This window comes from Lissotriton helveticus, chromosome 12 (genome assembly GCF_964261635.1).
Source record: "Lissotriton helveticus chromosome 12, aLisHel1.1, whole genome shotgun sequence".
NCBI classification, from domain to species: Eukaryota; Metazoa; Chordata; class Amphibia; order Caudata; family Salamandridae; genus Lissotriton; species Lissotriton helveticus.
Window position 1 is genome coordinate 647928557 of NC_136073.1, and position 14045 is coordinate 647942601.

The 14045-nt window shown below is 45.4% G+C and overlaps 1 protein-coding gene across 2 annotated transcripts in view; it reads left to right on the forward strand.

The window, feature by feature from the left end:
• The first annotated feature begins 12014 nt into the window (after positions 1–12014).
• The window catches only part of FA2H (fatty acid 2-hydroxylase), a 718995-nt gene continuing 716964 nt past the window's right edge, over positions 12015–14045 (forward strand). The window contains exon 1 of one of the 2 annotated variants that reach the window (XM_078669850.1): positions 12015–12658. In XM_078669850.1, coding sequence (XP_078525976.1) covers positions 12254–12658 — 405 coding nt within the window. In that variant the 5' untranslated portion in view covers positions 12015–12253. The remainder of the gene's footprint in view (positions 12659–14045) is intronic. The other variant, XR_013603655.1, reaches the window with a different exon arrangement.

Below are 14045 nucleotides of genomic sequence, written 5' to 3' on the forward strand. Positions count from 1 at the left end.
ACTTGCCACTGCTTGGATTACTTTTTGTACTTTGCTCTTTTTGCTTTTGACGATTAGATTTATTTTCAAAAAATTGTTTTAAGGAACTGAAGAAGATACTTTCAAGAAAAGAAAAACTTTTCCTAATTCATTTTTTATAGTTTTTATTTCAGCTGCCCTTATTGGGTTGTTAAGTTATATATATCCTCCTAATGGATATCTCTCAAACACTATTAACAGTTCAATATCCTTAAATGACATTAGGAAATAATTAATAAATTATTAACAGAGCTGATGTTAGTGTCCCAAGCCTTTTCCTTAATGTTATTGGCTAGGTATATGATAATAAGATGTCTCCCTTTTCCACTAAAACTGTATTTATAAATGTAGGCTTCAACGATATGATGTGTTATCAAGTAGAATGAGTATGGCACAATTCGGTGTATGGGCGCGTACGTGGTCTTCTGCACATGTGCAATGTAGCAATCTTCCCAAGAGACCAACTGTCTACTCTTGTCAAGCTAAATGTAAAAAAAAATTGTAAATTGATACTTGTATAGCGCACTACTCACCCGCAAGGGTCTCAAGGCGCTTGTACGAATACCGCTGTGGAACCCATCCTGGCTTTCCCTGTGAGGTGTCCACCCCTGGGCACCCCCAAAATGGAGGCCAGGCATCCTTAGCGTTGTAAGGGCCGTTGTGGAGATTAAGCAAGCTATTGCCCAGAGCTGCAGAGTGCGACTCCATGATTGGAATAGGCACCGAGGCGAGAATTATCAGGTCCGTGGAATTTTGAGCCCAAGACCAGCCGAGGCGGGGAATTGAACCCTGGTCCCGGGCTAGACCTCTGCATCAGGGTCTGCCGCTCTAACCATTGAGCCACACTTCTCACAAGCTCACTACTGCACAGTTACCCTTCATGTGAAGGTCACCTTGCTGCACATACACACTATGTGTGCACTCATGCGGAGGGCGTTGGAGTTGATGCACTGGGGCTCAGCGGCTTTACCTGGATGAAACTCTGCTACAGAAACCAAGTACTTCGATGATCTACACTGTGCTAGATGACTGAAGAATCTCCCTTGGAGTAAAGGAGTTAATTCCCTGCTAAGCAGGCACCTGACCAGTTTGCAACTCCGAAGCTCCTGAGGACTCGGAAGACTTTTGCAACACAGGAGGTGGGTTTCCAGGCATCCTGGAGGTCGACTAGTGTGCTCAGCAAACCTCAGACCCGTATCCCTCATGGGGACCGTGCAATCCGAACCCCTGGGCACCGTGTCAATTTGCAGAAGCATCTGCTTTCCGGTGACCCCTGAAGCTGTGCTTTGGGCTCCTTGTAGTCCAGGCACCGAGCAGTGATTCCACTGAAGATTACTAGCCTATACTTCCCGAGTATTATGTGGACTGGTGTTTTGTGATTCCTCTTGAGGCCCCTTCGCGATCCCTGGTCCGCCGACTTGTGGGTCCCTGAGAAGGGAAATTTTACTTTCAACTGGCTTTCCTGGTTGCTCCAGATGTGCTCTGACTCTCCATTGCTTAGGGAGTCCCCAGGACCTTGCTGGTCCTCACCGAAGCATCTTTCCTCTGACCGCGTGGGTTGCAGTTGACAAGGCTTGTTGGTGTTCAATCCGGACACTGACCCCCCCAGCACTCGATTTCCTTCATGGGACAGCTCGCCTGCAGACTTTGGTTGTTGTCGACGTCTCCTGGTCCCCGTGGCTGCAGAGTCAAGCTTCACCTCATCTCACCTGAAACACCCAACATCGGTGGGCATTCATCTTTCGTGCCCCTGGTCACTGGCAAGTGACCCAGACTCTGTCCCCTCTGCTTTCAGGTTCTTCTCAGCTCTGATCCAGGCTTGGATCACACCGGACACTTTTCCTCTTCATGGCAGCAGTACTTTGCAGCATTTCGCCATTGAAAATGAGGAAGATTCTCGACCCCATTTGACACCTATGCACCCGGTTTGCCTGGGTTAGGTAACACGAGTACTCCGGTGCTCATATGGGTGCTGGCCTTAGAATCTTCTAAGTCTGAAAGGGTTTGCCCAAAGTCCTCTCCTAAGTATCCTTATTCTTTAAAATTCCAACCATGACTTTCCCATAGGAATGTACGGAGCTCGTGGCTGTGTTCTCACACTGCACGTGTCCACCCCTGGGGCCCCTGTGTCATTACCTTGGGTGGTTCCTTGGGATCCCAGCGATTCTACCAGCTCTAGGCACTGTGTCTAGTCAAGTCGTGCTTGTTATACCACTTTCTTGGTATATTGTTCGGTCTCCCCCTGGAGCCTGCTGTGTATTGTGCTATTTACTGTCGTTCTAGTACAGAAATATTGTGTGCCTTGTTCTCTAATCTCATAAAGTGGTTAGTAGAGGGTGTTTAGTAATAAATACATATGTTTTATATATACCTGGTGTGGTTCTCCTTTCATTTGGTCATTCAGGAGGTTATAGCCTGGTAAAACAAGCTGCTTTACATTCCTTCGCGACTTAGCCTGAAGGCTGCTCTCTATAGCTACCACTAGGATAGCTTTCAATAAAGGTTGTCTTTAACCTAATCATCAATAAGGGTTGTTTGGACTGGTACAAGGTGCCCACTATAACTAGTGGACAGCATATACCAGGCCAACTTCTCACAGAGAGCTAGAAAGAAAGAGAGGGAGAGAGAGAGAAATAGGGAAAGAGGGGGAGAGGGAGAGAGAGAGAGAAAGAGGAAAAGGAGGGAAAGAGAGAGAGACAGGGAGAGGGAGAGAGGGAGAAAGAGGGAAAGAGAGGAAGAATGAGAGGGAGAGAGAGACAGTTAAAAAAAGAGAGGGAGAGTTAGAGAGAGTGCCGACACTTGCAGACCCAGGCCTCACTGCTCACCTGCTGCCACCAGTGTGTCTCCAACCATGTGCCGGTATGCACTGCAGTTCACCAGGTCCCTCATCTGAAACAGTGTCCAGATTTATGAATGGCAGAGTACATATAATTGCACACGCCGTCATCGCTTGCCCGCCCCTGCGCACACAGTCTGCTGCACCCCAGCCCCTTTCGCTGCCCAGAGGTGACTGCCTGCCCCTGCGCACCCAGGCCTCACTGCTCACCTTCCGCCACCGGCGTGTCTCCAAGATGGTCCAGCACTTGCTGGTGCAAGCCCCAAGCCTGGGGCCAGCGAACATGGCACCCTCCACATCATGCAGCCCTGCTCCATGGCCACCAGGTCACACACTTGATTCTGGGTCTTGATTTCGCTATGGCAAAGGTCATATCAGTGCACATGGCATCATCGCAGGCTGCACACCCGCTTAGCCCTTTAGGTACCACTAACTCTGTGACCCTCGAGGCAACGCTACGTGCCAGTAGGCCAGCACTGCCCACTGGCTCAGGTCTACACTGCGGTTCAGCAGGGCTCACACAAATCCTTCTCCAGTTTGAACCACCAGGACAAGGCATCATCGCAGGCTGCACACCCCTGAGCACTTAAGGGGCCCGTACCTCAGTGCACTGAAAGTCACCATCCCATGGTGGTATGCCTGTGCCGGCCGCAGTGTATCCGGTGCCACTAAGTCTGTGCCCCGCAAGTCATGGACCCTTTATGATTGAGTCTCGTGGTGTGGACGCCATCATGTCACCTCCGGCACTGGGGAATGTGATGTGGCAGGGCCCAAGTCCCTCATGCATAAATAATAACCACACGGATACACCCAGATAGAGAGTGAAAATGTCATCCAGCATGTGCGCCCGGCCCTTTTTATTGGCAGGGTCACAGGTCCTGTAAACCAGCCGTGAGGGAGTGGCTGTGGCATGCTGACAACTAGACCTGTGATCAGCAGATCACTACAAGGAAGACCTGGGACATGTAGCGTTGTTGTCCTACCCTGTGAGCGTAAACAGAGTAGGCTGGCCTGGTGTATGCCAGTCCAACATAAAGGTATGATCAATGACCCCGGGGCTCTGGGTGTGGTTCTGGGAAGTAACTAATGCCTGTGTCCTTGTTGGAGTGCCCGCGCCACCCGGACCGCATTCAGCAATGTGTCACCCTGTGACCCAAGTCCCACAACATGAGCAACATGGACGTAAGGGGGAATCACTGACCCTACATTCATCCATACTTTCACACTTGAAAGATCATACACATGACACATCTTTCTGAATATGAATGGAGTGGAGTGTTGTAGCTGGAGCAGTACAGGGCCATGCAAACCCCACATTACACTGTTGGCCCGTGGAGGTCCAGCCAGAGTCCTTCAGGGAATGACAAGTTCAACGGAAAGGGGAAGAGCTCAGTACGTAGTCTGAATGCTGTGTCATTGGTGTCCAAACAGAATATGGCAGTCCATGACAAGGTTCAAGGTGAGTGTCCCAGAGTGTATCGGGGACAGTGGAAGGTGATGATGCAGAGGGCAGAAACAAACAGACACCGGCCATATGGCGGAGATGAATGCTACTGAGTCCTTCTTACCACGAAGGCAGATTCATCTGCATCTTCGTCCTCTGCTGTTTCATGTGCCTCACGTGTGAGTGGTGGTGTTCTGTCTCCAGCACTGTGTGGCAGTGATACCTCAGGGGCCGGAGGTGGAACATCTGCCGCACTGTGTGGCACTGACACTTCAGGGGGCCGAGATGTGGATGGAGTGGTAGCAGCAGCATTCATCAGCGCCAGGCCTTGTGGCAGCAATGCCATGAAGAGGGTCTTTAGGGCATTAAGGAAACCAGCTACCTCTCGCTGGTGTGCAGCAGTGAAAGACGCTCTTTCCACCTGCATCCGCTCCATAGTCTCCATTATCCTCTGCATGTGTCCCAACTCCCGGGTGACGTCGCTAGAGCCACATTGACTAGATAGTTGTTCTTGTCTCTGAGTCAGGACTCCAGAGATGTCCACCATGGTTCGTTGGAGAGCATGGAACGGACTGTGTGTGTCTGTTAGGGACTGTCAGTGGTCCCTGATGGGACTTAGACACCCGCGTATGGCATCTAGTTTGGCTGCCATGCGGTCGAACTCCACCAACACCTGTTCAGTCAGCTTCTCCTGGCACCCCAACACACGGCGTTGGAAGGCCATGTATTCTTCGTGGGGGTCCTGAGAGGTAGCCCTGGTGGTGAGTGCTGCCTGCTGTGTGGTCTGTGCAGGGGGAGAGATCTCCTCGATGCAGCTGGGCTGCCCTGCTCCAGGAGGTGGGGTGCGGAGGCTGTCAATGAACTCTTGGATGGCGTCGGTGTCGAAGGTGTGGTGGTCCTCTTCATCATCAGAGAAGAGAGGTTTGGCCTGCTCTGCAGGAGGTGTTGATTTTCTCTCTGCATTGTGAAGGGGAGATGCAGTTTAACATTGTGCTCAGATGTATGTTGACGCATTATACATGTTTCCATACAGACTGCATGACAGTGTACATTGTGACTGTTTGGGAGGAGCTCCCTATTTGATGCGGGACAGTGGACATTTCGACAACATCACAGATGTGTGTTTGTACTTGTACATTGGCAGCTCACATTTCCCTGCTATGCCACATGTGATTGGCCAGTTTCTACACACGAGCGGCACCAATTGTTTCCTCTGTTCTGGACGTGTTGCGGTTTGTACCACATAGTTGTCAATGTTGATGTGCTCTGCATATTATGTGTGTGTGCTGCATTTTGGGGGAGTCGCCCCTGCAGCTCTGATTTTGCTGCCCCTTATCGCTTTCATGCGGTTTGTCTTTGACTTCTGTGCTTATACAGTGCCGAGATGTTGCATACTTGGGTACATTGGTCTATTGGTGCGATTTGGGGTTCTGGGGCATGGTTTGTCCGCAGATGTGCTCTACTTAATTGTGCATGTGTGCCATTGTGCCCATCTCCCCCCGTTCCCCCCAGTCCCTGGTCGTTACTCACCCTGGTGCTGTGTCAGGTCATGTTGAGCAGTGTACGGTCCCCCAACTCCTGCCACTGTCTCCCCACTGATGATAGTGGACACCATTTCCTCCATATCTTCCAGCTCCTCCTGTGGCGCTGGACTCCCACCTCCAGTCTGCATTGCTGCCATCTGGTTGTTGGCGAGTTTCTGCTTGGTTTTGCACTTCACCTCATTCCAGCACCGCTTGACCTCTTCCATTATCCTCTTTAGCACTCTGGCTGCAGTCACCTTGTCCACGAAGGACTGCCATATTCCATGTTTTGTTGCCAATGACACAGTGGAGGTGATGAACAGTAGTTGATGGTGTTCTACCACCTCCGTTATCAGGATCCTGTTTTCCTGCGGACTGAACTGCTTCTTCCTACTCTTCTTGTCCTTGCCCTTCCCTGACCCTGGGGTCCCAGGCTGGTCCTCTGTAATTGCTACGGCTACCTCCATTGTGCTTCGCTGTTGTTTGGCTATTGTTTGTATATTTTTTTTCTACTTTTATGGTGCATTTTCCCGCATGATGCGTTGGAATTGCAGGCCTGTCGCTGGTTGCCGCTGATTTTTGTATTGCGATTGGCCTCATCGCTACTATTTTCGTGTTCATGTTTAGTATTTTTCAGCATTGCGTTAATTTTTACGCTATCATTTGATGCGTTATCGTGAGACTATCGCATGGTACCGCCATGTTGAAAATACCACGTTAACACACCGTTTTTTTCCCGCGATAGACTACGATGTGAAGAGTTGAGTTAAGCTAATTTTGCGATAATTATCACACATTCTTGAGAATATCCCCCTGAGATTTACTCACGTGCATCCAAATGAAGAAGTCACATCGATTGGAAAGTTTTTGCCCTGAAGACGCGACTGTATTAGGAAACACGTGATGACTGTGGTTTTGTTTTCCATATATGTACATCAAGAATAAAATCATAACTTTTTAAAAGAAAAAAAACATAATGATGTGAAGTATTTTTTTCTTTGGAACAATCACACGCTTTCCATATGTTAAATTAAGTTGGTGATTGTTCACATAGCATGTTTCTTTGAGTGGCTTAAATGGTATAGAATGATTTACCTGCATAAACGTCACAATATTTCCTATGATTTAATGACTGCTAAGGTATGTACATATAGGTGTCCTTCCTGGGTTTTTGAATTATTTATATCACACCTATAGTGGAATGATGTGTGCAAGAACTTTTTCAATGATGTTGTCAACGCCAAATGGTGATTACAGGTGCTTAAGTGTCATGGCCTGACAGCCCCAGGTAAAGGGGTCTAAACAAGCACTGGAGTTGCTTTTTGCATCGAGGAAAGTATTTGCCACCTCTTGAAAGTTACAGTGTTTCTAGAAAGACTGCTAACAGCTACTTTTCTATCTACAAGTTTACATCCACAGATTACATGCGGTAGCTATATTCCTGAAAACCTGCATGAAAAAGTGAAACTGGCTTAAACTTTGAAATTTTCCCTCCCAAATTCATTTTGAGTGCCCCTACCTTTCCCTTCTATCTTCTGCATACCTCTTGTATATAAACTGCTCTTAATTTGTCTTTCTTTGAAACCATATCTCTGCACCTAACAGTATGTATTCATTCCATCAACTGTTTACTTCTCGCATATACTGCTCAAATGATCACACTACAGTCATTGATTTTTGATTTTTTTGATTAATACAGCGCACGAATGCCCAAGGGCGTCTTTGAGCTAGAGTCAGAAGGACAGTATGGTGTAATGCAAATTATGCGCCATGTCTGTTTGCGAAGAGCCAGGTCTTCAATGCTCTTCTGAAAGACATAAGCGAAGTGCTGCTCTTGATAGAGATTGGGAGGAGGTTCCATATTTTAATTGTTCCCACTAGGAAACTTCTTCCTCCCACCGGACCTGCTTGAACTTATGTGTTTGTAACAGTTTAGAGTGAGCTGATCTTAGGCTCCTACCTGGTGTATACCATTTCAAATGCGTCTTCAAAGACTGCGGGCCAGTGCCTTCTAATGCTTTGAAGGGTGTGCAGTCATAATATCGAGTTGTTTATTTCGACTGGACAGAATATCGAGTAAAAAATATAGAATGGACATAATATCGACTAGACATAATATAGACAGCAAAAATATCGACTAAAATGGACATAATATCGAATCAAAAATATAGAATGGACATAATATCGACTAGACATAATATAGACAACAAAAATATCGAATTTAAGGTAAGTTGATAATATTTTTAATTTTTTGTGTAATATTATTCTGTAGCGGGTTATGGGTTTATAGGGGAATAGGGTGGGAAGTAATTTAAATATAATTAATTAAATCTGTAATATAATATTAATTGTTAATTAATTATTAATTGTTAATTAATTAAAATATAATTGGTAATTAATAATAATTGATTAATTGATCAATAATTATATTTTCGTAAAATATTTTCTGTAGCGGGTTGTGGGTTTATAGGGGAATAGGGTGGGAAGTAATTTAAATATAATTAATTAAATCTGTAATATAATATTAATTGTTAATTAATTATGAATTGTTAATTAATTAAATATAATTGGTAATTAATAATAAATGATTAATTGATCAATAATTATATTTCCGTAAAATATTTTCTGTAGCGGGTTGTGGGTTTATAGGGGAATAGGGTGGGAAGTAATTTAAATATAATTAATTAAATCTGTAATATAATATTAATTGTTAATTAATTATTAATTGTTAATTAATTAAAATATAATTGGTAATTAATAATAATTGATTAATTGATCAATAATTATATTTTCCTAAAATATTTTCTGTAGCGGGTTGTGGGTTTATAGGGGAATAGGGTGGGAAGTAATTTAAATTTAATTATTTAAATATGTAAATTAATAATAATTGTTAATTAATTATTATTTGGTAAATAATTAAAATATAATTGGTAATTATAATTATTTAAAGAATAAATAAATAATAATTAGTAAATTAATTTCTGTAGTGGGTTGTGAGTTTATAGGGGGATAGGGTGGGAGTAATTTAATAATAACTAATTAAATATGTAAATTAATTAAATTTGTTAATTAATTAATAATTGACCATTAAATAAAATTAACTTCGTAAATAAAAGTAATTGGTTTTGGAAATTAAATTTAAGTTTTGGGTTTTTAGGTAAAGGGGTATTTTTAGGGTTCAGGGTCAGTTTTGGGTTTTTGGGTAAAGGGGTATTTTTAGGGTTCAGGTTCAGTTTTGGTTTTTTGGGTAAAGGGGTATTTTTAGGGTTCAGCGTCAGTTTTTAGTTTTTGGGTAAAGGAGTATTTTTAGTGTTCAGGGTCAGTTTTTAGTTTTTGGGTAAAGGGGTATTTTTAGGGTTCAGGGTCAGTTTTCAGTTTTTGGGTAAAGGGGTATTTTTAGGGTTCAGGGTCAGTTTTTAGTTTTTGGGTAAAGGGGTATTTTTAGGGTTCAGGGTCAGTTTTTAGTTTTTGGGTAAAGGGGTATTTTTAGGGTTCAGGGTCAGTTTTTAGTTTTTGGGTAAAGGGGTATTTTTAGGGTTCAGGGTCAGTTTTTAGTTTTTGGGTAAAGGGGCATTTTTAGGGTTCAGGGTCAGTTTGGGGTTTTTGGGGTACAGGGGTACAGTGTAAAAATAAAGTAAAATTAAATTTAAATTAAATTAATTTAATGAAATTAAATTAAAATAAATTATATTATATTAATATGTTTATTTAATAATATGTTTTTATATATATATATATATATATATATGTATTATTTTTGGTGATATAATTTTTTAATTTATATTAATTATTTATTAATATTACATGTATTTAATAAATATTTCTAAGTTTATATTAAATATATTTATATATATTATTTTTAACTTAATTTTAAGACATTTAAAAAAATAGATATTTTGACAGTCTATATTTTTGTAAGTCGATATTTTGGAGTCGATATTTTAGTACTTACCTGTTTGAAGATAGGCAGTCGATATTTTGTCCCTCGATATTTTATCCTCGATATTTTGGTATCTCGATATTTTTTAGGTCGATATTATGTCAGTGATCCGCTTTGAAGGCCAGGCATTGGGATTTGAAAATAATCCTTTTGGCCACTGGGAGCCAATGTAGGGCTCCTAGTCTATGGGCAACTGGCTCATGTCTGGGGATGTCAAGTATCAATCTGGCTGCTGCATTCTGCAGTCTCTGCAGTTTCAGTAACAGCTGCGACTGCATCCCTACATAAAGGAAATAGCCATAGTCCAGTCTGGAAAGCGCCAGAGCTGTAACTAGTGTCTTCAATGCCTCAGGAGGGATGAAGGGGTGAATTTTCCTAATCATTTTTATGATGAGCCAAAAGGTAGAAGTTAGTTTATTGATCTGAGCATTAAATGTTAGTTTATCATCAAAGACAAACCCCAGGTTCTTGACCTTAGAGACTGGGGTTGGGCAGTTGCCCAGACTATCAGGCCACCATCTCGGTGACCAGAAGGAAGGGCTAGATCCTAGCAGCATAACTTCAGTTTTTTCACCGTTTAGCTTCAAGCAGTTGAACTGCATCCATTCATTCACCTGCGTCATGCAGTGATTGAAACAGTCGGCTGTCTCCTCCATATTATTTGAGACAGACACCACCACCTGTGTGTCGTCTGCATACGAGACAGCTGAAAAACCACACTGTCTAATAATGGAGGCCAAGGGAGCCACATATAAATTGAAAAGGGTGGGGCTAAATGAGGACCCCTGCTGTTCCCCACAAGGCAGTTTGAAGGACTTAGAAGCCGAGTCTCCCAGTTCCACCGAAAAGGTTCTGTCTGCTAGGTAGGATGACAGAAGAGTTAGTGAGGATTAGGCCGCCGAAAGATCTAAAAAGATCAAGGCGGCCTTCCCCCCTGCATCAACGATTATCCAGAGTTCCTCCGCTGCCATGACCAGCGCCGTCTCTGCAGCTGTATTGTGCCTGGTCCATAGGTTCTCTTTGGTGATAAATTCTGTGAGCTAGATATTGAGCAGCTTCTCTAACACCTTAGATGGAAAAGGAATCCTTGAAATTGGGTGATAGCTGCTAGGCTCCTTCGGGTCCAAAATAGGTTTCTTTAGCAGCTGCAGCACTGAGGCTGTTTTCCAAGCGTCCGGAAAGAGGCCTGATTGGGTAACTTGTCATTGGTGAATAATAAGTTTAGTTGTTTGCTAACAAGTTCCTGGCACATACGGAAAACTTTAGGGGGACAGGGATCTGAGGGGGCTCCTGACCTAGTAGTTTTCACCAACTGGATGATCTGATCTAAAGAAGGAGGGGAGAAACAGAAATCTGCATTGGTTGTACAGGTAACAGCCCCCGTTTTTGCCTGTATCGAGGGGGCATAGTAGTTGTCTTTAAAAGTTTCATACACTGAGGCAACTTTATCAATTAAGAACTTTCCCACAGTATCGCAACATTCAGGACTGCTCGTCACCAGGGCTTTACCTGAGATGTTAGCTAGTTTTTTTGCTGTGGAGAAAAGTACCTTGCTGGAGTTTTTGGCCTCTAAAATTTTAGTTGTGAAGTAGTTACTTTTTTCCTCCATGATCAGTCTCCTATACACTAGTACTGATTATTGTCATTAACGCAGGATGTTATTCCAGATTGTTGGCTCCATTCCAGAGAAGGATTGGTGTAGTATATTTGTTTAAATAATCTGGTAATTTGTAGCATGAGATTATCCGGGTTTCCAGAGATTTTATTTCTCCTGATGCGATCAGATTCTGTGTTAGGTATACAGTATAATTGTGGCAAGCACTATATTTCAAGCTGGTTTTAACATGCATCTGTTTCCCATTCGAAGGCATTGGAAGAGGAGTGCGGCGCTATCCTAGTACAGTCCGGCTCTGAGTGTAGGGATTCTGTCAGTGGTTGAAATGGAAATATAGAAGAACGGGTACTCACTGTTTAGAGTACCCGTTTGCTAATGAGAAGTGCCAATACTCAACCTTTAAATGTACGGCATAAGTGCTGAGAAGTTCAGGTACTCTGCCTTTCAAATTAAAGTGCGAGTACACAGTGCCAGAGAGCACCTGCCCATTTAAAGCCCTGGACACGGGTTAAGTGCAGATAGTGTTTCACGAGCGTTGCATTGACACTGAGTTGTCATGAGCATTTTTTCCAGGGCTCACCACGCCTTGAGTCATCGCTGCCACCCTGTCAAGGTGGACTCCGCTCTCTGCACAGCTCGGCCCAAGTCCCTTCAGTCGCACAGGTGTGGTGCTCAGACTAACGGATGTCGGCAGGGGCGGGCCTTTCTTAGTTAATAAGCAGGTAAATGGCCCCTGCCCGTGGCAGAGGTGTGTCTCGGGTCCGGAGAGGGCTCTGCCTGTCACCGAGAGCTCGGGTCTGGAGTGCAGTCGCCAGCATCCTCGTCCGCACTGATAACTGTATTTATATAGCGCTCACTGCCCCTGCCGAGGCGTCGAATGGAGCGCGCGGACCCCCTCCTCGTGCCGCCACCGCCCAGGTGGTCGGAGTCTAAGAAGTCACCCACTGCTCCGGGGGCCCTGGGGGAGCTGTCCGCGGCCGGAGCCCGGCCCTCCTCTCGGGGGCCGGGGGAGGGTCTCACCCCGGCCGAGGTCCGGCGGCGGTGCCGCGCCGGCTCCTGCTTGGTGCTGTGCGGGCCCGCGGTCTACGATGTGTCCGGCTTCGTGCGACGGCACCCGGGAGGGGAGCGGCTGCTGCGGGGCCGCGCGGGCCAGGATGTGAGCGCGCTCCTCCGCGGACCCCCGCACCGGCACTCCCAGAACGCCCTGCGCTGGCTGGAGCAGTACCGCGTGGGCACCCTCGGGGGCGAGGAGCCGGACCGGCGAGAGGACCCGGCGCCGCAGGTAAGAAGGGGGGTCTCATGCTGGGGATAAAGAGGGGACCCGCTACGGGGGTCTCGTGCTGGGGTTAGAGAGGGGACCCCGTTAATGGGCTGGGGGAGCAGGAACAATGATTGCGACGAATAGGCAAAGGGAGGGCAAGGGGTAGAGGAGGGTATGTATGGGGGGGTCGTGGAACTAGAGCTACGGCAACAGACGAGGTCTGTGTATAAAGAGCAACAAGTGAAGTGTGTGGGAGGATGAAAAAGCGCAACTGGTAAAGAATGGTGGGAAACCCAGATAAAGTTAGGCAGGGCTGGGTGGGCTCTGCATCGTCTAAGGCACCGACTACGGCATCACTTTATATACTGAAAGGCACGAAGGCTGCGACTTCAGCAGGAGCACTACTACCTGAAAGCATTCAAATAGTAGGAGTGCCCTGCATATTAAGAGTGTCGCAACATAACAGCGTCGACAGAGACGACGTCCAAAAGGCCCTGAGCTGGGCTCTGCACACACCCACGCCCTCCAGATTCCTTTCCGCACCTTGGAGGACAGGTGTACCGGGGGCTGGGTCAGGGGTGTTAACGCGGGATTTCTGGTCTATAGTTATTATTCCAGATCCCAATTCAGGTCGACTAAATCGTTGGTACCTGTCATTGAGTAAAAGGCAATCCACTACTAGGTCAATCAAATAAGGACTTACTCCACTCTAAATAACCACTTACTACAAATACGTTTTTAAAAGTTTATTATAAAGCCAAAGTTATCTGGAGATACAAACATCTCAGAATAAGATTCAAAAGATATACGGGAATCAATACAAACAAGAATTCTCTAAATGCTCTTAGTCGGCAGAATGATATCACTAAAACAAATTCAAAAAGCATTAAAGTTGCAAGGATAGACACAAGTTGTAACTTATGCGTCTTTTACAGAAAGGAAAGTTCAGATTAGACTGTCCCTACACTAGACTAAGTGACATCCCTACTGAACAAGATCTTTACCTAAAAAGGTGTCAGCCGTGGTGACTTCCAAAGAAGATCACACACTTCTCTCAGTCTTCGTTGCAAAATCGATCTCTTGCAGTTAACCTATCTGCCTACCCATCCGCTCTCTTAGGCTCCTCAGACCATCTGCTCTAACTCCACCCCAGGGTGCTGTCCCTAATACAAAATCACATTTCCTATAGAAACGCCCTTAGAGACGCCCCTCACGTGGTGTTGGTTCTGGCGGCAATTTCCGTGCTGGTACTCCTCTGGGTCCATCGTTAGCGTTGACCTTGCTTCCCAGGCTCCTCTCGGCTGGACGGTACCCCCCAGGAAATTCCTGAAGACTCCTCCAGGCCTGTGCCAGGCTTCTCTGAACAAAGCCCATTCATCACTTTCCTGATTAAACCCCCTCGCACCTG